At 44.0% G+C, this 26,088-nt stretch overlaps 1 protein-coding gene across 16 annotated transcripts in view; it reads left to right on the forward strand.

Moving 5' to 3' along the window:
* Positions 1-26,088, forward strand: part of DAB1 (DAB adaptor protein 1) — a 408,913-nt gene that overhangs the window by 359,212 nt on the left and 23,613 nt on the right. For 9 of the 16 annotated variants that reach the window (XM_033068085.2, XM_033068083.2, XM_033068091.2 and 6 more), the window contains 5 exons: positions 10,326-10,457; positions 12,660-12,779; positions 13,408-13,446; positions 14,754-14,819; positions 19,218-19,277. In XM_033068085.2, coding sequence (XP_032923976.1) covers positions 10,326-10,457; positions 12,660-12,779; positions 13,408-13,446; positions 14,754-14,819; positions 19,218-19,277 — 417 coding nt within the window. The remainder of the gene's footprint in view (positions 1-10,325; positions 10,458-12,659; positions 12,780-13,407; positions 13,447-14,753; positions 14,820-19,217; positions 19,278-26,088) is intronic. The other 7 variants (XM_033068090.2, XM_033068094.2, XM_033068095.2 and 4 more) reach the window with 4 other exon arrangements.

The following is a 26,088-nucleotide window of genomic DNA, read 5'->3' on the forward strand; positions in this document are numbered from 1 at the left end:
CCAAATGAGATCCCTGTACTGCTGCCCTTTCTGGTGGATGCTCTGTGTGCTCAGCCTGTGGCAGGGGAGCCCAGGGGCTGGAGCAGCCTCTCCCGTGGTGTCCCTGCACCAGGGGCAATCCTGCAATTACAGCAGTGCTTTAATTGCAGCATCCTGCTTCTCTCTGCTGTTAATGCTTCCTAATCCTTTGTGGTTCCCATCCTCATTCCACGTCATTCCACTCCCAGTGAAGCAGGCAGCAGCATTCCTGCTGGCTTTGAAGGCAGCACTGTGAATAGGTGAGGCAGAACACTAATTAGTTTGAGTGCCCTGACATTTAAAGCAAGTAAGAAGTCTGGGTATCTAAAAATATTGCATGTGGCTCCCAGCCCTGGCTCTGCATAACTCAAAGTACTTTTTTTTTTTCTTTTTTTTTCTAGATAGTCAAAATATGGATTTGAATCCAATTTTTTGCTTATGTCCTTGCTTTTAGAAAGGCTGAGTTGGTTTGTAAAAGGTTTTATGCACAGCCTTCTGCGATCTTTAATTGGCCAAACGCTTTCCTGTGAGTGGTACAGGAATTGGGAAGTATTTTAAAGTGTAAGGCACGTGTGAGTATAACCTGAGCAGGGCTGGGTAAGTTCAGGTTTGGTGAGCAGACATTCTGTGTGCAGGAGCTGCAGAGGGGGGACAGTGAAAGCAGTAAGTCAGAAACAAGCCAGCATCCACAGCTCTGAAAGGCTTTGCTGCCTGCATTTCAGTAAAAGGTGAGGGCAGCACTGCCAGGGAGCTTTCCTGAAAGGCACACCCTGTGTGTGACACCCAGGACAGGACAGAAAAGCAAGGCAGGGAGAGAGAAAAACCAACAGAGTTGATCTGTGCTCTCAGCTGGACCAGGTCTGCGCGTGAAGCTTTAATCAAAGTTTGCTTTTGGAGATTTCAATTAGCAGCAGAGGACTAAAACCAAACATTCATCCTGCTTTACATGAAAATGAGCAGGGAAGAAACAACTCTGGGCATTAAAATGTGCAAATGGCAGCTGTAGGGATCTCTTTTGGAAGGTGCCAGGACAGAGCTTAAAAACAGTCCCCAGTGCCTGAGCTGAAATGCAGAACTCTTGGAACACGATGTGCCAAGCACCTACCAAGGGCAGCTTCAGGAATTCCTACCTTGGGATAATGCAAGAAAAAGAAAATAAAATAGAAAAGAAAAAGAAAATAGAGAAAAACAATCCTTCAAGTTCTTTATATAGCTTTAGAGTCTCTTTGAGGTTTGCCTTTTACATTTTATTTTATTCTTATCTTAGGGCTCAAGTACTGCACACACACTTGTCATGTTGCTATGGATGGTTTATATCCAAGGTGAAGTGTCTGTTGTGGGACCTGAACAAATGAAGGATTTATTGATGAATGATCCCATTTATGGGATTGTCTGAAGCTTGTTTATATGTGCAATTGTAACTCAGAGGAAAAGGTTCCTCTCTTTTTTTTCTGTAGGAAAACTGAAAACCAAATGGTTTGATCTTTATGACCAGGATTGGTCGTTCACGATGCAGTTTCTGAATTGCAAAGCTCATCACTGCAGGATCAACTTTTGCTGACATGACCCCAAGTCCATGACCAGCCACTGAAACCAACCTGCCATTGTGGAACACAGGGCTTCTCGCTTCTGTACCTTGGTTAACTTCTGGTTATGAAATCAATTCTGTATTTGAAAAATACCAAGATTGGGTCATGTGAAATTCTCAAGTGTTTTGCATCATTTTCAACTGGCTCATGAACAAAACATGCTTGTTACACACAGATTGTGAATTCATGGGATCTTTTCTGCTCTTGTTCTTCCCTGTACCTGTGCTTTCTCAGAGTCCCCTTTAAAGTCTTGCTAAATTCGGGAGAGTATCTGGAATATTGATAGATAAATATAAAATAAATCCCTCTTTTCCTTTTTCCCCTTTTCCAGTGAAGTTTCTTACATTGTGCTAAGTAGATGTATGGCCCAAGGAAGTTTCTGTTTGATGATTATCCAGTGCCACTTAAATTTGAGTATGGTTTTTGTGATCTTTTCGAGCTCTGCTTTATAGGGGTTGCATGGGAAATCAAGAGAATCAGCAGCTGCCTCTCACTGAGGAGTTTTTCAAATCACAGGCTACAAGAAAAGGGTGGCTGGTAATGCTTGCTGAATCTGAAGCAGTTAAGATCTGAGACAACTAAAGCCAAAAAAATTACTTCCAAATCTCCTAGGAGTTGTATGAAAGAATTGCTTGTGCTGTTCATGTAAATCAAAAGCATTTCAGGAGGGTGAGGAATATTGGTGTAAAGGAACAAAAGAACCTTGTAAAAAGTAAGGGCTGCTCAAAGGACATTCACAAGCTGTAAAGATGAACACAGCAAAAATATGGAGAGGTTCAGTGATGCTACAGCAAAGTGTCTTATTACTGAATATTGTGCTCCCTGAAATTCAAGATCTAATCAGTGAGTCTTGCCAGGAAAAAAATACAAGGTGTGGTAGAAGGTGCTGCACTTGAGCTGTATGGAAGTTTTGGTAAATCTGGTGTATTTATGGCTGCTTTGACCCACTGACCACTTTGCAGAGGATGCTGAGGTGGGAGCTCAGGTGGAATACACTCAGATGTGCCACAGCCCTGGGAATCCCACAGTGACCATGAGCCATCCCAACAGCTGTAATAATAACTGATCCTTGTACAGCACACTGAAACAGTGAAATGGCAACATAAAACAATGCTTTATGTACTGCAGCCTGGAGATGCTCCTTGCAGATGGAATTTGGGGCATGGTGCACTGCTGAGCTGGTTGGGGCATTGACTTCAGTACCAAGGATCAGGTCTGCTGCTTCTTGATTTTCTCTGCAAATCCTTGTGGTTGTGTCAGATGCAGAACAATAAGAAAATAGTACAAGACTCATGGGAACCCAGCATCTCAGCTTCAGTGTAGCACATCTGTCTTTCCAAAGCTCTCTGAAAATGTTTCCTTGCCCTTTAGGATTTTCTTTGTCCTGGAACAAAATTTGTAAATGTATATTTAAAATGTAACTTGGCCTTGGTAGTAATTGGACAAGGGTTTTGGGTTTAACTAGCTACTTTCACTCCAGGTGCAATAAAAAATCGAAAAGCCTTTCAAAGTCAAGATGGGAAATTGGCCATATGTGCGTTCCAGTTTTGTTTTGCCCCTTTCCAAATTCATATATCTAATAAATGGATCTTCTGCATGAGCAACTTAGCATTTGCTTCTGAAGACAATGACCAATAACTAAATTCATATCTGGTCTTTGTCAGACATTATTACAAATTATGAGAGCTGGACAGAAGTTTATTACCTTAGTGCTGTTCTCTTTCACAAATTAGGTTCTTGGAGCATCCAGCCAGTTCAATATCAGAGATGCATTCATCACAATTAGGCTGCTGTGCTGGCAGAGCCACGTCCTGCTGCCTTAATTGACTCTGGGGTTGGGGACAGAGCCCCAGCAGCTGAGAGCATCACAGGGTGTGTCTCACAGAGGCACCCACAAGGGCACTCTCCTTTGCTCTCTGAAGAATTTCCCACTCTTGCTCCCCAGACAGCAGCAAGATGCTTTTTTCCATCAAGGAGAGGGAATGGTGAGGATTAATGTGGATTATAGCTGCGGCCCAAGTACCATTTTAAACTCTTTTCCTGAGTCCAACCAAACAGGCTCTTACCTGGGGTACTCCTGGGAAGTAATTTCACGATTATAAACTACACCTGATTATAAACCGCACATTACAATACAGAGTGTGATAAAAGGCATCTGTTCTATCACCGTCTGTTGAGGGTGGGGGCAGTGATCCTGATCTTCATGGGAGATATTCTGCTAATGGGCCATCCATTGAAACCAGGTGGGGCATTGTTCTTTATCTTTTCACAACCCATCCTTCCTCCAGCCAGTCATTTTCTGCTCATGGCCATTGAGTCCCACTGGGGGACTGATAAAATTACTGCATCCCATTGGGAGTTGCTCCAGCCAGGGGGAAGGGCCCAACATTTCTTACCAAGATAAAAACAGAGGGTTTGGGACACTAAGGGAGCCCCTTTCTCCACTGGACTCCAGAGGAAAACCGGATTTCTCCACATCCCCACTGGAGCTCCAGAGGGAAACTGCACCTTGTACAGGAGCACTGCTCCAGCTGAGCCACATCTGTCACTGCAGGAGGATGCAGCCACCATGGGATGGGACTGCTGCCAACACCCTGCCTGACGGGTGTCAGGCTGTACTCTGACTGTGTCAGGGTTTGGGGTTTGTTCTTTGTAGTGCTGTAGTTCTATTTTAATTTCCCTAGAAAAGAACTGTTATTCCTAATTCCCATATCTTTGCCTGAGAGCCCCTTGATTTCAAAATGATAATAATTTGTAGGGAGAGGGTTTACATTCTCCATTTCAAAGAGAAGTTCCTGCCTTTCTCAGCAGACACCTGTCCTCCAAACTAAAACAGCAACTTTTCATTCTTTGTCCATATATAAGCCGCACCTGATTATAAGCCGCACTTTGGGTTCGGACCAAAATTTTAGTGAAAATGGTGTGGCTTGTAATCGTGAAATTACTGTAATTGCCTTTATTTAGGATAGAGTGTACAGGCAGAGTTTAGTGTAGCCCTGGACTTGAGCAGGTTCTTATCCTCACTCAGGATCTTGCTCTGCTCCCTCCTGACTCAGCTGCATGTTTCCATGTAAGCTCAGGAAGTCACATAATCTGGGCTTTTTTGCTTCAGTCTCCTCAGCTGCGGGAAGAGAATGGCTCTTACGAGTTAGTTATTGTTATTGTTATTAAAAGGAAATTAAATTTACACTTCTCTGGGTGCTGTGCTGTGTCACAGCCCCCCGGAGGGACTGAGTCTGCAAGAGCTGGGGCTAAATCTGTTTTGATTCTTCTCTTTATCAGCACCATATTTCATGTGCCCCTTTGTGCTACACAGACCAAGCTTTGATCTGCATATAATCTCAAAGTGAGCTTTTTGTGCCAAGTGTTTTTATTGCAGAGCTTGTGCCTGAGACGCCTTTTAGTAGCTGGCACTTGGAAAAGTCTTTCTTCAGGTTATTGTCTGCAGAATCAGTGTGTGTGGAGGAAGCACGGGGATTAGACAGATTTATTTTCTTCTCATTGTGAAGCCAGGCTTGCAGGCTGCCATCTGAGACAGCCCTTCAGGCTTGGAGAACACTCCAGAGGTTGCATTTTCCTTTTCTGCTCCTGTTCCTGGGGTGGGGTGTTTTTGCAGAAGGGATGTCCATAATCTGTGGTTCAGCCTACATTCCATGAGTGGCTCTGGCTCAAACAGATTCAGGACTGGACTGTTCATTTTCAGTCTCCTTCAGGGGCAAGGGCTCAGCCCCCACTCCATGGTTCTATGTTCAGTTTATACTCTTTTATGACCAAATCTGATGATGTTGGCCAGTGCTGGGAAATGCCTCCCAATACTGAAATCTCCACAACTGCATGAGGTTTCCAGAGGGTTTTGCTTTCCAGGTTTTCCCTAAGTGACATTTCTTTTTGAAAGCAGAATTGGAATGATGCTTTGTTCCAAAACTCCTTGCTCTTCTTGTAGGCATTCAGTATTTTGATAATTTGCTAAGCTTAAACTCTACAACTCTTTTCATTTCATAGATCAAACCTGATAAAATTTTCCACATGTTGCAGTAAATGTTTCTATAACAGATTTTTTTGGGCTATCAAGTGTTTCTTCACACTAAGCATTATCACATTTAAGGCAGATTACTGTGATCTGTCATGTATTGTTTATTCTGTCCCCTCTCCATGGGCATGTTACAGAAGCGCTCATGACAGTAGGGAAGGGCTGTCAGATTGGAAATAAGATGTTTCTCTGTCACCCTGTGCTGTGTCCAGTAGTAATTTGCAGGGAGTTTGAAGTTGTTGGCAGCTGTAGCTCTGAAATAACACTGAGCTGTCTCCTCTCTGCTATTTCACATGAAACTGAGAATTTTTGCAGTGGTTGTTTCATTTCCCCATCTGCTCATCCCCTGCCTTATCTCATGAGGCTGATGTCTTGCCACCCCATCTGCCATCCAAATACCAAGTTCCAGAAAACAGCACCAGAAAGTTTGTGATGCAAATGCAATTTATTGATGTGTTTTTCATTTCCCTCTGACATTTGAGACTGTTGACTTTTCCTCTGAATTGTCTGTACACAGTCCCACTGAAATGCACTTTCCTCTGGAGGGAAAGGAAGTGGAAGGGTTTACAACTGCTTGAGAGGTATCCATGCCCCTCAATGAGTACCAGGGAAAAGTCTATGTCAGAAAGAGGTTTTGGGGGTTTGGATAGTGTTTTTTTAGCTGTCTACCTACAGGGACTGCTGTCCATCTCTTAAAACTTTCAGAAGTTACAAAACCAGATTGGTGTGGGATTTGAATCTGCAGTAGAGCATTCAGGTGTTTCATGTCCTGCAATGGTTTGGGTTGGAAGGGACCTTAAAGATCTTCTAATTCCAGCCCTGCTGTCGTGGGCACCTGCAGGACTGGGGGATGTTTATGATGATGAGCAGCTCCACTCCACCTTTGCTAAGAGCATTTTAAGAGAGCAGCAGAGAAGCATTGCAACACAAGCACAGCAATTGAGGGAATGCTTGTGGCACGTTGTTGTCCCCATGATCCCTGCAAATATCAGCTAAAACAAACAGGAATTGTGAGGAAATGGCTGTGAAGAGCATTGGACCAGGTGCTGCATGTTGAGCCCTGTTAAGGAACACAGCAGCCTCCTGGGTGCAGTGAAGGAGAACCATCTGTGCCACCCAGTGTTTTCTTGCAGCAGAGAAATAAAATTAATCTCAGAGCCACTCATGTGTTTTGCAATTCACTGTTTTCACTGAATGTGTTGCAGTAAGTAATGGTCGATGTCCTGTGGCACTTTGGGTTTGCTGAGCTTCTTGGTAAGGGTTTGCCATTCATTTTCCATGTTAGGTTCAATTTCTGTTATTTTTCTCCTTGGTCTTCCTAAACAGACAGGGCCTGATTTCCTCATTGGAATACAGGGCACTTGCAGCATGGCTGAAGCTGTGGTAAATGAAGTTATTTCGTTATGAATGCAGTTTGGTGATGTTTAGGGAGTTCATACAGTTCATGTATTGCTTATTCCAGTGTGAATAGGCAGGAATAGGCTTGGTCCATCTGTATCCCCCATCCCAGCATCCACACTGGAGCTCCCAGTTGATCCCACTCTCTGACACCAGGCTCAGTGTGCAGTGACTCCAGGTGAGAGCTGTGCAGCCAAATCCCTGAGAGCTTGTCCTGCTGGTGTAACACTGTGTGCAACAAGCCTCCTGCTTTCGGTGGGGCAGCTTTTCCAGGAGGATTTGCAGCTTGCAGGATATTTTTTTGTTGTTGTGGCTCTTAACACTGTGCCCCAGGCTCCACTAAATAGACAACCTCATTAAAAGAGAAATAGCGATAGTAAAGCAGTGACTTTCTCATGCCATCTAACTCACATTTTTGACATGATTGCTGGACCCTCCAAGTACTTAATTGATTGACTTAATTGATTTAGTGGCACTGGAGGCTACAGCATGGAAATAAAGGGGCAAGATGAGGATAAGGGGTGAAAAAATTTATGATAGGTGCCAAGCAGCCTGAGGGAAATTAGAAATGCTACAGATCTCAGAGGCAGCTAAATCAATTCAGTGTGATGTACAGGGAGTGACCTGGGGGAAGAGGAGAAGCAGGGGATGGAATGGAGAAAAGGAGAGGAAACAATGGCTGGTGGGAGAGACCAGAGAAAACTTAAGGGTCAGAGGAAAGGCAGCAGGCTTGGTGCAGATATTTTGGACTATTTTGGACTTTTGAGTTTAACACCAGGCAAAAACTTCTTGGTGTATGAATAGAATATAATAATGCCATTATGTTTGGCCTAAAAAAAAGAACTCATGCATCACAAGAATGTCTTGTTACCCAGTTTGAGACTTTATCTGTGCTCCCATTTAAAATCTCCAACATTTGCAAACAGTGACTAAAGTCACAGGAGACCTAAAATAATTTGGAGGCTGTGGATTTTGTTAACAACTGAAACTTAAATGTTAAATTACTTTCTAATCTCTGAAATATGTAATTGACTGTGTTGAACCATAATACAAATTAAGTCTTCTCTATAATTTGTTCTGTCGTGCTGCAGTGCTCCAAAACAATTTGGTACCTCACTTAAGGATTGGTAAATGGTTTGTAGCAGCTCTCAGCAGAGACAGAGTAAAAACTTCAAATAGTGTGTGATGGAACCCATCAGCATTGGCATGCAGGGGTGTCAGAAATGTCCCTGAGTTGAGAAATAATTCTTTTGTGTGCTTGTGGCCACTAGACAGGATTCTGATCTTGCATTTTGCAGTGGTGAATCTCTCCTGACTGCAGCAGGAGCCCCATTTCTGCTGTGCAGGAGAAAAAAGTCAGACAACCAGTAAATAGTGTTAGAATGGAGCACTGGGATATGTAGAAAGGACACATGAGGTGAACTGAAAATGCAGGTGTGTTTATATCCACATTTGAGTACAGGTGTGCAACATTGCTTTTCTCTTGTGTTCCAACTCAGTGTCCCTCAAACAAATGAAAAGCTCTCCCTGAACACTCCATCCAGTAAAATACATAAAAGCATAATTGCAGTCACCTTTACTTAATTTCTATTTCTATTGATACAGTGTGTAAAATATCATTACCGTTGGAAATGTAATGGTTTTTGAACAGTGAATGTGGATTCCCAAATAAATTGGAGTGTCTCCATCTGCTCTCTTACCTTGTACTCTTCCATGGTGGAACAATCTTCAAATTTAATTCCATGAGGAAGGCATCTGATCACAGTTTAATTTCAGTGCAAGAAGCTGCCTGGCAATCAATAAAGCAATGTCAGAGAACTTTGATTTAATAGGAGCCAGAGATAACGTTCCCTGTCATATGCAGAATAGAGAGATGGGAACATTTCATTTCATCCTAACAGATAGCATGTAACTTGCTTTTCAAAAAAACCTAATAAATCAATATCCCTGTATTACCTAAGTAAGATCCCATCATTAATTTTAAATGCTCAACATATCAGGGGAGTGTGAAGTGCACCTTCAGCTGAGCCACGCTCTGCCTGCAGTCCCTGGCAACACTTCACTCTGCCACGAGCAAGCAGTCCTGATACGGGGACATTAAGAGCCATTTACTGTGAAATGAAAATGAAACATGTCCAGTCTTTTGTTTGATATGGAGCCATCCATCTCCCACAGGCTGCCTCTCCTTTCCCTCCCTGCCCTACAGAATCCCCAGCGCTCACCCTGCACCCTCAGCCTTCCCTGCCACACACAAACCTCCTCCCTGCTCCTGAATTTTAAAACTTTCACTTTGTTTTTAACTCTAAAAATAGCTGGTTGTTTAGAGATTGCCTGGGTACCATGCTGGTTTTTAAAATGTGCTTTTCTCAAAGCCAGCAGGAATCTGGACCTCCAAAGAATTCTCTGTGAGGCTTTGCCTGCTCTCAGAAATAGCATTATCCCCAGATGATACAAGAGCAGGTCAATATATCAGAAGATAGAAATTGAAACTAATAGATTGTTTTAGATAAGCTTTCCAAGGACACTGTTTTAAGTGGAAATACTTCTGTATTACTTTGACAATAAAATGCTGTTTAGTCCAAAGTGAGAAAGATTCTGGCACAACAAGAGATGCTTCCAAGAGCCTCAGATTCATATTCTGACTCTGGGCAGTTTTGCTCACACAGTTTAAATTAAGTCTTTTTATTATTACAATTCACCAAAGTGGCATTTTAAGTAAAATGTGAACTTTTGCATTCAGCATTGATTGCCAATTGAATAATTACATTTACATTCATTTTCTGAGGAAAATAAGTATTTGGAGCTGTGTTAGTGCTTGAAATGAAATCTCTCACACTGGCTGGTGCAGATTTTTGGGGAGATAAGGCAGGTCTGGTACTGATTCTAGAGGTATTGCAGATCTCAGCTGTAGCTCTGCAGACCAGCCTGACCTGGGAGTCACCCTGTGTGAGCTTTCTGCAGCCCCTGCTTATTTGTGTACATAGAAACACTGATTCTGTGCCTGGGATGTTGTAGAGGTAGTAGCTAGATAATACATGTTCTATTTAATTATATTTCACTTAAAGATACCAAGAAAAATCTTCAGTGGAAGCTTTTAGTCACCCTACTAAAGCAAGTCAAATGTGGCTAGATTTTTAGAAAAAAAAGAGGCTTAAAGGGTTCAGATATTAATTGGTTTTCATATCAGAATGTGTTGGGATCCAGATAAAGTGGTGAAGGAGAATTTATACTGCTTTTTAATGAAAAATTCTGACAGATATTCTCTACTGTTATTTGTTTTTCTTTTTTAGCTACTCCAGCACCACCACGCAGTTCATGAAATTTCCTACATTGCAAAGGATATCACAGACCACCGAGCCTTTGGATATGTGTGTGGAAAGGAGGGAAATCATAGATTTGTGGCAATAAAAACAGCCCAGGCAGTAAGTATCAAATCACTGTCATTTTCAGGCATGTCACTCAGCTGAAAAGCCATTTGTAAAATGCTGTTCAAGAGGCTGATCTTGGGTTGTTTATGGTTGTGCTGAACTGGTCACAAGTGTCTGTGGAGATCTTAAATAGCAAATTAATGGGAGCAGCTTGGGCAGAAGGGAATGTGTTTCATTGTTCCCAGTTTTTTATGATGTGTTTTGTTATAATTAGTTATTGTTTACCTTTCTGGCTAAGCTTAACTGGGTGAAGATAAATTTGCTTATGTTCCTATACTCATGAAAGGCCACATTGTGTGTAGTCTACTGTACAGTAATTTCACGAATACAAGCCGCACCAATTTGACCAAAATTTTGGTGGAAACCCGGAAGTGCGGCTAATATTCCGGGGCGGCTAATCTATTAACAAAATTCTAAAAGCTGCCAACACGGAAGTGAGAGCCCGCGGCAGCCCCAAGCCAAGCTGGAGCCCGGCCGGCCCCGGCAGAGGTGGGAAAGCCGGGCAGAGGCGGGGCCTGCAGTGTCGGGGGCGGGCAGCAGAGCCTGAGCCAGCATGGCGGGGGAGCCCGGGAGAACTGGGGCTAGCAGTGCAGGGGAGCATGGCAGAAGCAGGAAGGCCGGCGGGTGGGGCTGCCTGGCAGCAGGGGAAGCCCAGCATAATCGGGGCCAGCAGCGTGGGGGAGCCCGGCGGTGCGGGGGCCTGCAGTGCCGGCCAGGGCGAGGAAACGCGGCGGCGGTGCAGACGGGAGGGGGCGGCCGGCGAGCGTGGTGGCGGCGGCGGCAGCCCTGCCGGCGGGGCGAGCGAAAGCGGCGCTTGGCGAGCGAAAGCGCCGCCGCTCGCGAAAGCGCCGCCGCGAGCCGCGAACCGCGAGCCGCGAGCCGCGAGCCGCGAGCCGCGAACCGCGAGCCGCGAGCCGCGAGCCGCGAGCCGCGAACCGCGAAAGCGCCGCCGCGAACCGCGAGCCGCGAACCGCGAGCCGCGAAAGCGCCGCCGCGAACCGCGAGCCGCGAACCGCGAACCGCGAGCCGCGAGCCGCGAGCCGCGAGCCGCGAACCGCGAGCCGCAAAAGCGCCGCCGCGAACCGCGAGCCGCGAAAGCGCCGCGAGCCGCGAAAGCGCCGCCGCGAACCGCGAGCCGCGAAAGCGCCGCCGCGAGCCACGAACCGCGAAAGCGCCGCCGCGAGCCGCGAACCGCGAGCCGCGAAAGCGCCGCCGCGAGCCGCAAGCCGCGAGCCGCGAACCGCGAGCCGCGAACCGCGAACCGCGATCCGCGAACCGCGAGCCGCGAACCGCGAACCGCGAACCGCGAGCCGCGAAAGCGCCGCCGCGAACCGCGAGCCGCGAAAGCGCCGCTCGCGAAAGCGCCGCCGCGAGCCGCGAGCCGCGAGCCGCGAAAGCGCCGCCGCGAGCCGCGAACCGCGAGCCGCGAAAGCGCCGCCGCGAGCCGCGAAAGCGCCGCGGGGCGGGCGCGGCGCTCGCGAGGCGCGGCGCGGGGCGAGCGAAAGCGGCAGCGGGGCGGACGGCGAGCCCGGCGGCGGCAGCCCTGCCAGCCGGGCGAGCGAACGCGGCAGCGGGGCGGTGCTGACGGGAGAGGGGGGCCAGCGAGCCCGGCGGCGGCGGCAGCAGCACCACCCGGCCAGCCCCGCCGAGCCGTGGCGCTGAGCTGGGCCACCCGGCCCCGTCGGCAACCATGAGCGGGCCGAGCCTGCCTGGCCCCGCCCCGAGCCAGTAAAGCCCGCTATGCCGCGATCCTCTTACTAATTGGCCAATTTGTGAAAGCTGCGCACGGATTCTCGCGACGAACGAAAGTGCGGCTAATATTCGGGGTGCGGCTTATCTATTGACAAAGACAGCAACATTGTCGAGGCACCGGGGGTGCGGCTTATAATCCGTGCGGCTTGTATTCGTGAAACTACTGTAATTCCAGAGATGAGAAACCACTAATAAATATGCCTTTACATTCATCCATGTGCCTTTTATATTCATAATGCTTTTTATATTCATAACTATAATTATCATTAATTTTCAAGCATAGTTAGTTCAGTAGAAATTAACCCAGGCCTGGATGCTGAGATAGAAATTAATTCTATGTGAAGTTTAATTGTGGAAGTGCTCTCAGTGTTCTGCCAGCAGGATGGGATAAGAGGTGTTTATTTTCCCCTACAGAAATTCTCCACCCTGTTTTTGCTTCCATAGGCTGAACCTGTAATCCTGGATTTGAGAGACCTGTTTCAGCTCATCTACGAACTGAAACAAAGGGAAGAAATGGAAAAAAAGGCACAAAAGGACAAACAGTGTGAGCAGGCGGTATACCAGGTACACCAATAAGCTTAGACTACTGCCACCAAAAGTTTGGGTTTGGATTGTCCCCCCCAAGTTGCTCCAGAGAGGCTCTGAGCATCCTCAGCACTTCTGACAGAGTGGGTTTGAGCAGTGCTGGCTTCCAAAGGACCAGCAGGAGCCCAGCAGCATCCTGAGCCCAGCCTAGGATTAAACTGAGCTGGAAGCTGTCACTGGGGCGTGTGAACCTGGTCAGCAGCTGGAAATGAGCCCCTCATTCCCTGCTTAGTGCTTCTCCTCATTCAGAAGGGAAACTTGAATGAAGGGTCGGTGTTGTAAGTCAGGTTTGAAGTGTTGTAGTCAGGTTTGGAGTGTTGTAAGTCAGGACTGAATTGTCTCACTGTAAGGGAGATGCTCTCTACTTCTGACTGTGTGTGTTTGAATCAAGTCAAACGAGGTGCAGATTGTTCAACTCGGATGGAACTTGAATAAAGTTACTTTGTACCATAATGTGACTTTACCTGTATCCTAAAGAAAGAAAACTATGAACTTACCTGCCCATTTTGCTTATTCCTTTGCTGTCCTTTAATTTCTGAATACAGTTCTTTTATCTCTGCTGTTTATGTTCTTTGCTTTTACTGCCTGTCCTCTTACTTTGCTGTAGACAATTTTGGAAGAAGATGTAGAAGATCCTGTATACCAGGTAATTTCTGAAGCTGTATGGCCTTGGAGTTTCAGAAATGTTATCTGCAAACACAGCCAAAACCTTGAACAAGATGTTTTGGAATTTACTGAGAGAGGTCTTGTGAGAAACCTTTAGGACCTCCACAGAAAGTAGCATATTTAGAGATTAAGCTGCAGGTAACAGCAGAATATGTCTGTATAGAATGGAATATTTCAGATGGAGTGTAGAAATATTAGATGAAATATGTCATAAGTACGACTTAAAATGTGGCTTGTGTATCCAGATTTTAAGTTTCAAAATTCGATTTGTCATCCTTTTTTACTGCAAAATCTTAACTGAAAAGGGAGCTACTCTGAAAATTAGAAAAGGTGACATCCTGTTGTCACAGTAATAAGTTGACATTTTTTGTTTTCTGTGGAGTCAGAATTTAATTCAGAGGGTGAATATTTGAAAAAAAAACCAAAACAACAGTAGCATTGATGTTGTAACACACTCCCTTGTCGGTGTTTGAGCCATGATTTAATGATAGATCTGAAATTTAAGTCTTGCTTCATCCAAGAAAAATGTCTGGGAGCAAAGATGATTATCAGAAATGTGTCAATATATTCATGTCCAATACCCTGCTGAGTGTGAAGAAGAAAAAGATGTAATTTCATTCTCGTGTTTTTGTGCTGAAACAAAATATGTGATAGTTTACTTTTTTTTTCCTGGGGATTTTGTGTTCTTCCACTTAGGCATATCAGTGGGAGCCACGCTGAAAGGAACCAATTCAACCATTAGTGAATATTGAACAGTGCCTAAGGTGCAGCAAGAAAGATGATAAGAGCCAGGATGCCCTAAATTACTGTTCAGCTATTATAATGTCAGGAGTTTTGTTCTGTACTCTTCACAATAAAGCAAGAACCTGAAAATGAAAAAGTGTTGTGACAGCCTTTTGCCATGTGGCCTGTTCCACGCACACCAGCTTGGATTTAGCACTTCTATTCATAGATAATAAATACATGTGGAAATAATTGCCATTATGTAAAAGAGGCAAAATTCATGTTGCCTTCAGAAAATTAATATTGGGCCACAGGCAGTGTCCCTGGCGAGGAAGAATTAGGGAGTTGCTCTAATGATCATTAAGAGGAGATTTAGGCTTGTTCATTGCTGGTTTATGAAATATGAAACAACCTTTCCTGGTGCTTCCCAACAAACCTTGTCCTGCTGCCAGCCTGTGCTTTGAAGTTGTTTCTTTAATGCCTGCCTTTGTTTTGACAATTCCAAATGGCCTTTTTCCCTTCTGTTTCATCTCTGACTGTCCCTCTCTGGCGCTGGTGCCATAGTACATTGTGTTTGAGGCTGGACACGAGCCCATCCGTGAGCCTGAAACGGAGGAAAACATTTATCAGGTATAGAACCCTCCCCTCGCTGTCCCGTCGCACCGAGCGCGAGCGTTTGACCCAAGCGCATTTCATACATAGCTCGCTCCTAGTTCTCATCCATCACCAAAAATGTCCTGGCATTTCATTCTGGTGACATTATCTGCCCAGTCACAATGTGATTTTTCTGTTGTTTGTCATATCGGCTTCTGCAAATTTATATTAACTTTGTCAACTCACAAAATTTTGAGTACACCATATGAGGTGATAAATGGAGGTTCTCTTCTTTTTCTGCTAATTTTTTTGAAATCTTTTTGCACCTATTCTGAGAAGCATGCTGAAGATGTTTTGTTGGCAGGCTGTCCAAACAATTCCTATAAATTTCAGTGGTGCTGCTCTTGTTTCTGTCTAACCAAGGAAATGACTGAGCAAAACCTCAGGGCTCTCAAGGGGCATCCCCCCCAGACCAGGGAAAGCATTTTCAGAGTGCATATGTTATGTTAAAGCCCAAGCTCACATCCTTCACAGTGACAAAAAACTGCATTGAAAGCAATATAAAATAATCTTTTGTCGTTCAATTTATCCTCAAGGGATCGGTATGAGGTTTATTAAAATATAATGTAATTCATTTTGTATCACGTACTGGAGGCAAATCTGAGGGTAGACAGAGATCTTTGTGTGCTGTGAGAAAATTGTGATTCGAGGGAATCATTCAGAGTGGAGGGGAAGGAGTTTCAAGCAGTGATTAAGCATTTCATCCAGCTGGACTAGAGGTTGATCTGCTTATAGGAAAAGATTCCAAGGTAGGCAGGAACAAGGACAGAATAAAAAGAAAAAAAAGGAAAAGCATTAAGTAATGAGAAAACGTAGGAAGATGATAAAAAAAATGAGATGCTAGTGTAGCTGTAAGCAAAAATAAAAAGGAGCTGAGTGGGAAAGGGAAATGCAAGTTGAACATTAGAAAATGACATCTTATAGATGCCATCAGAGGATCATTAATATGAGATTCATTTAATCTCTCCCTGCTGCTCCCCTGGCACCCCCATCACACACACTCAAAAATGCAGCTTTTTGCATCTCTGGACCAAGACATGCAAAGCTCTCAAGGTGAGAGTCTGCCTAAGGCTGAACATTTCCAGTGTTGAAAGTTTGACTATTCTCAGCAAATGTTAAAAAATTGCTAGTCTAGTTGTCAGGTTTGTGCTAGAAACAAAAATCCCATGAGAACTAGATTCGAGGAAAAAAATAGTGATTGCTGTTCATCAAAGTGTGGAGCTTTTAGTGACACTTCAAAGAATTAAGGTGGAAGGAAGCAAAATGGGGATTTTGCTGCCAGTGTTCACAGACCTTCCAGTTGGGTAGGGAAGAATTTGGAACTGTGTTCTGAGGAATGGCCCAGAGAACTGGAGGATTCCTTGGGCAGTTCCTTTTCCATAAAATGGAACTAGAAGGTGAAAAGCAGGTAGTGAAGCCTTGCCTCATCTCAAGGCACTGCTGGTGCTGTCCTCTAAGGCACCAGAGAATTGCTCAAGGCTTCTTTTGCCAGCACCTGGATGTCATGAAGTGTTTCCTCCCACAGTGGTCACAGGAAGCACCTGGGATCAATGTGCCACACTCTGGATATTCACACCTAGCAATGTCCTCTGAGTGCAGCAAATGCTGGGCTGGGAGTTAGCAGTCATTTATTGGGCTCTGTGTGTGATGGGTGCTGAGGTGTCCCAGCTGCAGAGCTGTACCCACGAGCTTCCCACTCCCATGGGCTTCTGAGCTCTTGGTTCCACAAGGCTGGGTCTCCCCAGCTCAGATTTTACACTCAGATCACTCACTAAATTGTTTCTCTTACGAGAGCTTGGTAATCTCAGAACTGTCAGGCTACTATCAAAAACAAAATCAGAAAATATCCTCTTTTTTTTTTTTTTTTTTTTTGTGCTTTTGGTTGTTTTTTTTTTGTTGGTTTTTTGTTTTTAATTTGATGCATATTTGTGGCAGCTTCTATTCTTTCCTGTGAAGCCTTCCCCATATCAGACATTGCTAAACATATATCTGCTCAATAACCTCTCACAGCCCTGCTTCAGCCTCACCAAACCTTTCTGCTGGTGCTGCTCTGGCTTTTCATTTGCTGGCGTGCAACAAATTCACTTCTCCCTTGGTGGAAGAGATTCCCAGCCCGTGGGGAACTGCAGATGACAGATATATGCAGAAAGTGACAATTTCTATTTCTTTTTAGCATAATAGAGGTCACAACTTTCTTTTTAAGTATTCTTTCTCTGTCTGTCACCTTTCTTTGATACATTACCCTAAAGACTGCCTGGGTCTGCTCTTTTAAAATTATCTGTGTAAGTTGCTGTAATTTGTTAGGTAAGGACTCAATCACTGAGCACATCCCAACCCTCAGATTGCTTAACAGCATCTCCTCTGCTGCCTGCTGTCCTGGTGAGGTGGAGATGGGATTTTGGGAGGTGGTTTGGTGTTTGTGTGCCAGCTCTGGTCTCTGTGGAGAGGCAAGCTCTGCTCTGTGAGGAGCTGGCAATCTGAGATGGGGGGGTTCTGAATTGTGGTGCTTTTATTGCTGCAAGATGCAAAGACATCCAGATGGTTCCCAGCCTGTCACAGAGACAGAGCTGACAGCAGAAATAGTGCTGGGACCTCTTACTGGTGCTGCTAATCAAAGGAAAACCAGCAACTCCCTGCAGCCCCCCAGTGTAAGCAGAGATTCAAAAAATGTGGTGGTGCAGGGCAAGAAAAAGCAGCAGGTCAGGCAGCACTGAGTTGGGAGGGAGAAATGGCTTTCAGGAAAGTTTCTCTGTCTTCATAGGAGATGCAAGGAGCTCTTCTCTGAGTGTAGAAAAAGGGGGATTGGCAGTGCAGGGAATGCTCACTGCACACTCAGCTCTGGGTGTTGGTGCAGAGTGGGATGACTCCCCAGGAAGGTTGGAAGGAGGAAGAGGAGAATGGCTGAAAGGGAAACATTTCAGATAAAACAGAGAAAAATGCATTCTAATGAAAGTTTAGAAACAGTTTATCTTTCCATATTTCCCCTCCTTTTGTGAAGACTCTGCTTTCCAGTGATCCTAAACTGAACACTCCTGGTTCCTGCTCTCACACTGTCACCTGTAACTTTCTCTCTTTCCAGACTTTCACTGCCATGGCACTGAATTTTTGCCAGTTGCACATACAGAATGTGATATTGGCTTTAGTGGAAGTGGCCAGAGAAAACCAAGGATAGGAATAGAATTCTTCCACAAAGTTTACTCAGTTTCTTTGTGAGTTCTTGACAAAATTCTTCAATGTGCACCAAGTTAAAGACACACAGTTCCTTGTGGAGGCTGTGATGGGGTGAGGGAACAGTAGGGACAACAGTGCAGAGAGGTTTTAATATAGAATATTGTACAGAATGAGAAATGATAGCACATTGCAGTGAATAAGTAATGTTTCTTCAGCTTCTCCTGGACCACTCTGAGTTTAATATCAGAACCTTAAGACACTTATTTTCTTAGTAAACGAAAAGGTCATAATTTTGTCATATTTGCAATATCATCCTATTGACCTGGGAGGTTTCAGTGTTGTCTGAAATGTAACTTCTGTACTCTGGATGCCTTGTGTGGTGGAAAAGCACCACTGATTAGAACTGGTCACTGTTCTTTTTGCTTTGGTCATTTACAGTGGACACTCAGTGCTTCTGAAGAGGAAAGGAAATAGAATCCCAAATTATAAATATGCAAACAAGTGGTCCTTGGGCAAGCACAGCCCAGTACTACAGAGCAGCTGGGACTACATGAGCAGTTATAAATCCCCTGGGTAGAAATCAGGACTGGTGGCTCAACTAAAGACACAAAATTTAAGTGCATTGTCTGTCCCTGCCCATCTCTCCTATGTCAGGCTCCAAAAAGCCTGAATTCCTTGGGAAAATTGCAGTATTGCAACCAAATATTTCACAGAGCAGCCACAAGAGCCCACCACTGCACTATGAGGACTCTTTTTAGATGATTAAATGAATTGTGAGGAGGAAATCTGACACAACATCTCTTACCCTCACCTTGGTAACTCTGTGTCTCTTCATCTGGGGAGATGATGAACTCACCTGACCATAACTTCATTGCACATCTCTAACCCCAAGTTAAAGGAAACAACAACCATTTCAGTAGGAGTGAGCTCCAAGTACACCTGCAACCAGAATGATCTGAGAATGGAAATCTCCTTTCTGAACACTGCTGGGCTGTAAAAAATTCAGATAGGTCTTTCATTTCTTCAGTATTTTCTCCATTAATGGCCCTACTTGGATAAGAATCCTTGATTCCATTAGTATTAAAAATTAGTATTAAATAAACTACTCATTTATGTACACCCTGTGCATAAATACAATTGCTCTTTTCAGCTTTTCATCCAAGCTGATTTGGTAGTGACCTCAGTTTTCCTTTGCTGTTGCAGGTTCCTACCAGCCAAAAGAAGGAAGGTGTTTATGATGTGCCAAAAAGTCAACCTGTAAGTGTAAGTATCTCCCCTATTTATATACACTAAGGGCAGTGTGGGTTTTAGCTTCTGTGAGTTTTATTATTGTTTGTAACATTTGATTTGGTTTGGTTTGGTTTGATTTGATTCCTTGTGGTGTGACTTTTGTCAGTGATACTTTATGGGTTGGTTGGGATTGTGATGTCACTTATATCCATCTCATTCATTGCTTGAATCTCCTTTTCTGTCTTTTCAACTCATTTTTAGGCAACTCACCATTTTAAAATGTGTTATTAATGGTTGGGAATTGACAGTAAACCTCTGCCTGTTAATGCTTGAGGTGGTGCCTGGTTTGGAAGGGTCCCTCTGGTACCCAAATGTTCATTGTTTCTGTAGTGCTCTAAGCATACAAGAAACCAAGCTTCATTCAGCTGAATTTTTTCTACCCTGTGCATTGTGTGGGCAGGAAAATATTAAAAAATAGGATTAATGTTAGACAAAAAACACCATTTCCGTTGTGTGTATTGGCATTTTGAAAAGGTGAAGCATTTATTCCCAAAATATGTAAGGAATGGTAACAAGTGACTGAGAGCAGTGACAGATGCCTTAGAACAAGGTGTGCATTTGCTGAAGGGTGGTTATGCTGTTCAATATAAATTTGTGCTATAAATGCCTCAAGAAATTGTTGAATTGCACAAAAAATTATTATTTCTGAGGATCTGTGTGAGAGTGGAGAAAAACCAAGGAAAAGGTCAGGGATTTCAGTGTAGTGTTGTGTTCAAGTCAATGAGAGTTTTTTACACCAGGATGTTTTGACTTGCACAGCTTGGGCCAACCAAGACATGAAATAACAAAAAGAAAAATGCTGTGGAGGTGCTGGATGGGGACCTGGACTGTGACACTTCTGGGCTTTGCATAAACAAACAAACCCTGCCAGAAATATTTCATGATGAGCCAGTAGGAGCAGGGAGGCATCTTCATGTTGCCTGCAAAAATCTGCTGAAATAACTCACATTTCACCACTGATGGAGGTATTTGTGGGCATGGAGTAGCTGTTGATTTTTCACTTAACTTTTCATGTAGCTTTTCATATAGTTCAGTGTTACAATTTTTCTGTGACTCTTTTATTATCCCTTCAGTGATGCTTCAATTTCACTCAGGGTGTGTAATTTAGGTTCTTGCAGTGTGATGGGTGTGCAGTGCTTGCAATCATGTCTGCAGACACTCTGGTACTGCTCTGTCCTGTAAATAGCAGATGTAAGATGTTGCACCTTTTTTTTATTTTTTCTTCACTAGTTCATGGTTAAATTTAAAGGGATTAAAGCTTTTTCCCTAATCAACTTCTGTACATTAATTAATGGAGAAAAGGAGAAGAGGAAGGAAGAGGTAACTGAGATCCTGTTTCACCTTTTTATATTAGTATGTATTAAAAGGAAGAAAAAAAAGAGCAATAGCTCTTAAAATTAGCAATTTAATATTCCACTGCCCATCTGATTTATTGCTCACCCTTCCACATGTGAGACTCTCTGTCATTGAGACACTTGCCATAATTTTGTTTTCAATTTATCGCTGTCATTATTATATAAACCTCTAAAATTCAATCTGAGGGCAAATAATCAAGCTCGTGTGCCTGGTTTGAACATGTAAGGACACTTCCTTTATTAGGAGGTCTTGCTTTCAGTAATTTCATAATGGATGAATGAAGTGAGAAACTTTTTTGTGGCTCCTGACGGGTTTCAGGCACCATGAATTCTCTCTCCTGACGATATATTCAGCTCTTAATAATGATGCAGCAAGTTTTGGTTGAATTCAGGCTGAATTACCCATGGTCCCTGGACAGAGATGGAGTTTCCATCTTGGGATTGTTTTCCTCTGGTGTGTTCCCAGGCAGGTTTAGTCCATGAAAAAAGAATAAAAAAGTAGAAAAGTGAGGGATATTGAAGTGCTCATCCAGGTGCCCTCCAGCCTTGTCTCTCTGTAGCCAGTGGAGAGAATTGGTCACTTCTCAGGTTGGACTGGCCTTGGAACAACCTGCTCCAGTGGGAGAATTCCCTGCCCATGGCAGGGGGTTAGAATGAAATTACCTTCAAGCCCCCTTCCTACCCAAACCATTCAGTGAATCTTTGGTTCTGTGAAATTCCTCCCATCTGCACAACGTGTCCCTCTCAGATGGAAATAAATGTACATCTGCACGTGGTTCTTGTGTGAATTCACCTGTTCTGCAGGTGAATTTTAAATGACCTGCATGTCTGGTGGCTTCTACAAGTTAGGTGGGATGAGATCCACCACAGTGTAAAGGCTTGAGGGCAGAATCCCCATTTCAGAGGCTGCTTTGTGTAATTCACACTGATTTTCAGTGAGATACAGCTTCCTAAGGCACCTGAACGCTTTGGGCAAATATTTCTCCATGGGTATGGGATCCCACTGAGGCTGAAGGTGTGAAGCATCTCCCTGGTGGTGCCAGGAGAGTTCAGAATTGTGTATTCACATACTTAGCAATGCTGGGCCATTGTGTGAGGCCGTTTGTCAGCAGGTGTCAAAGTGCTTTATAGCCTGGCTCCTCATGATCTCTGATATCAAATAATGTAAATACGGAGCAAATGAGGCAGAAAGGAATGAGCCTCACATCCCAGGGCTGGAACAGACCCACTGAACTCAATTATCAGCAGTGGCTGCTTGCCAAGCCACTTCTCTGACATTGGGATGAAAAGATTGCTTACTCCATGTAATTCTTGTATTTCCCCATCTCTCTGCTGCATCCCTTCCCAGAAAATCCTGCTCTCCTGTGGTTTTCCTCTGCTGGGGTGCAGCTGAGCTCCAGACACACACTTGCCCTGGAATTCAGTTCCCTCCCAGTACCTCTCCCTTCCTCTGTATTAACTCACACTTCTTGAATTCATTCTTATTTTCTGTCTGCTCTGTGCTTAGACCAATTCTCCTGTTCCCCATTCACTGAGAGTACACATCAAGACAAAGAAAGCAGGCTTACCCTAAAATCTTCTGTTAAGTGGTGCATGCTCCACTTAGAAATTCTAGTTCTGTGTGTAAAATTAACTGTTCTAAAAAACAGGGAAATGTTTAATGGGTTCTTTTTGTCATAATTTCCTTTTGTCTCCCCATTAAACATCCACATCAAGTTCTACCTGTCACGGTGTTTTTAGTAATAAGAGCCAGACTGTAAATACCCTTCCTGGAGACTGTCAGTCACATCACAATAAAACCTTCTCCCCTCATCAAAATGTCTAAACTATCTGCTTAACAATTTCAGGAAGGCTTTCAAGCAGCTCATCTCACTGCTGTGTAAAGATCCAGAGCATCAGAGCTGGTGCCTCACAGTGCAGGCAGGCAGGGGAATATCAAACCAGGCTGGAGCAGGTAGGGAGGAATTCCCATCTTAGGACACACTGGGGAAGGAGCAGGGGGAGCTGGACCTGAGCACACTCAGGTTTGGCACCACAGGATCTGCCTGGTGGTCCTGCTGTGTTTGGGAAGGCTCAGCTTTCATTCTGCCTGGGATTGCTGCTCCCAAAGTTTGCATCAGTGGCTTTGCAGAAACAACTTGCAGGCTGCTGATGTTGACTTGAGCCTCCACAGCCAGGCTTCCAGGATCAAATTCTCAGACATGAGGAGAAAGGGAGTGCACAGTCCTGGCCATCTGTGCTGGGAAAACTGTCCAGTTTTATTTACATTTGCTGAATGAGACACCTGTGTTCAAATGTCCTGACTTAGTCACACTCAATTAAACCCCATGTATGAATTTTAATAATGCAGTGTGGGACCTGCATTTTTAACAGCTACTTGTTGCAGAATTAGAAAATATATTAGTTTGTTGGGACAATGCCTTGTGGCCTGGGTTGATGTTTTTATGGGCCTTTGTTTTTCAGGCAAAATCATAGAATGGAAATCATAAAATCATTTGGATTGGAAGGGACCTTAAAGATCTTTTATTTCAGCCTCCTGCCATGTGGAGGGACACCTTTCCCTAGACCAGGTTGCTCCAAGCCCCATCCAACTGGGGTTTTTTTGAGCTATCTTTTCTGGGATATTTTCTGGTTTATTGCTTAATAAAATTTCAATGGCACAGGAAGCAGAAGCCAGGTCCTCCTCCCTAATCTTCCCAGTTTATAACATCATCAGCATAAAGTGATGAAGTTCCTCCATGTGTGTTAAGGACATGGTTTATGTGGAATTTCACACTTGAGCTCAAAGTTAAAGGCATTTTAACCAAATCTTGAAAAATTAGTTTTGCACTGCCAGGTAGAGCAAGACAATTCAGAAAGCTGCTAACCTGAATTCAGCAATCAGGAGGGGTTGGATGTTAGAATTGCTCCATTCTTAATCTATTGTTATATAGACAAGTAGAGATAAAAATAATCTGGAGAGTTTCTGAGCATTCAAAATCTGCAAACTTCATGTTTCAGACCATGCCTGATTTTATATTTGGCATGTGAAACAGGAGGTTTTAACAGTGAAGGAATTCACAGATAGGAACAAAATGTCCTAATTTAATTGTTCTTTTATGCCATATGGATATGGTGGGCCGCATCTTGAGCTGATTTTAATCTGTAGGAGCTGTCCTGCTAGCAGCTTTTCCATCCTGCCTGGATAATGCCATTCCCCCAACGTGATCCTAAGCCCTGCTCCACCAGCAGAATGATTACATGCTATCAAAACTTTGAATTCATTCCTAGTGCAATCCTTTAGGATTTTGGGACATAATCACACAGTGTGGGGAAGCTGTAATCCAGCAATGCTGCCCTTGATCAGTTTGTAACTGTTCTCTCTCAAGAAGAAAAAACAAAATTAAAAAAACCCCAAAGATGCAGGCTTTGCCTCAGTGACACAGTTTTTTTGGTGGGTATGAGGCACATGGGGGCTGCCATGTGTGTGGCAGTTTAGATTTGTGTTTTTAATCCAGAATCTGGGCAATGTAAAGTTAGTGGTAAACATTTCAGTGGCCCCTCTCAGTTAGGCAACCTGTTGGGTCATTGTCTAAAGGCTTCATGTGTATTTGCATTCCTAAACATCCCTGGCTGCCTGGGCATTTTTTTGGGTAATATTCTGCACCTTTTGATGTTCTCCAAAGTGGAGAAAAGAGTGTAGTTGAACCATAGATGGATCTCATTGATTGGGGCACAAAGTTCTGTCACACATAGTGAATTTTTGTCTTTTATTTAATATGACCCATGCAGATTTTTTTTTGATAGAAGCTGATACATTAAACTGACAGCTGTGCCTTGTGTTGATTCACTGCTTTTGGATTTGTTCAGAGCCTTACAGCTCAGAGTAATTTGCTAAAATGTTCATTTACAACCTGCTTTCTAAGCAGTGAAGTTTGCAGCTTTACCTGATCTGCATCACTTTATGCCTTGAATTACATCATTTGCACAATTAGAGGTTTAATTTTTTCAGATTCATTCAGTTCTACCCTTCATTATTAGGTACAGAAGTACACAGGTCTTGGCTTTTTTTGCCTGCTGAAACTCATGTGATTTCAAAGTTTGGAAAATACCATGATGGCAAGGAATTTAGTAATGATGGTAGAAGTTTGGTTAGAGTTCCAGTCACCTGTTGTTTTGAAAAGCGATAGATGCACCTGTCAAATGGTGCCTTGCACGTATTTTAAATAATAAATATGAGGTTGTGCCTTCTTCCCTTCCACTGTTAATTTATTCCTTGCAAGCATCCTGTCCTGCTCAGTCCAGAAGTGGAGTTTGGCTCTGGGTTCTCTCATCTCAGTTAAAGGAACCCATCCCTTGTCCCCTGGCTGTGATCCTGACAGGAAAGGGCTCCTCTTTCCCTGTCCTGGCCACATGTCTGGGACCTTTGCACCAGCACCCTCTGTGCCTGGGGGGTTTCCTTATCTTGGGAATGTGTAACCTGGGAGCAGTGTGGGCCTGGCTCCAAGCTGGAGTCACCCTGGTGCACTCTTGATTTATTAGAGTCTGTCGGAGAAAAGTGGTAATTGAAGCATTGTAAATAACATTTCCTATAAGAGTAAATACCCCAAGTACACAGGGAATTCAGAATTAAGTTCCCTGCAAATGAAGAGAAAATAAACAAATGAGTAAGCGTCTGTTTTGATCATATGAAGAGTTCCTTAATTCAAAGGAAGCTATCGAGCAACAGTGGAGCGATTCAATTCCCTCAGCACGCCTCGGTAATCTGGGATGTCAATTATACCCAACAGTCCCAATCCTCCAGCTGTGCAGGACTAACTAACAGGATGTTTAACCAGCACTTCCAGGGCTCCCAGTCACCAGAGGAAACTGGAGCTGGGCAATGCAGTGAAGCTCAAGGCTGCTCTGTAGTTGGGTACATCACACCCAGGACTTGGGTTTAAGGCTTCAGGAGAATACCCTGAAGGACAATGGTCGTGATCACTAATTCAGAGGTACAGTAATTTCACGATTATAAGCTGCACCATTTTGACTAAAATTTTGGTCCGAACCCAAAGTGCGGCTTATAATCAGGTGCAGCTTATATATGGACAAAGAATGAAAAGTTGCTGTTTTAGTTTGGAGGACAGGTGTCTGCTGAGAAAGGCAGGAACTTCTCTTTGAAATGGAGAATGTAAACCCCCTCCCTCTGAATTATTATAATTTTGAAATCAAGGGGCTCTCAGGCAAAGATATGGGAATTAGGAATAACAGTTCTTTTCTAGGGAAATTAAAATAGAAATACAGTACTACAAAGAACAAACCCCAAACCCTGACACAGTCAGAGTACAACCTGACACCCGTCAGGCAGGGTGTTGGCAGCAGTCCCATTCCATGGTGGCTGCATCCTCCTGCAGTGACAGATGTGGCTCAGTTGGAGCAGTGCTCCTGTACAAGGTGCAGTTTCCCTC

Source organism: Catharus ustulatus, chromosome 9 (genome assembly GCF_009819885.2).
Source record: "Catharus ustulatus isolate bCatUst1 chromosome 9, bCatUst1.pri.v2, whole genome shotgun sequence".
Taxonomy (NCBI): domain Eukaryota; kingdom Metazoa; phylum Chordata; class Aves; order Passeriformes; family Turdidae; genus Catharus; species Catharus ustulatus.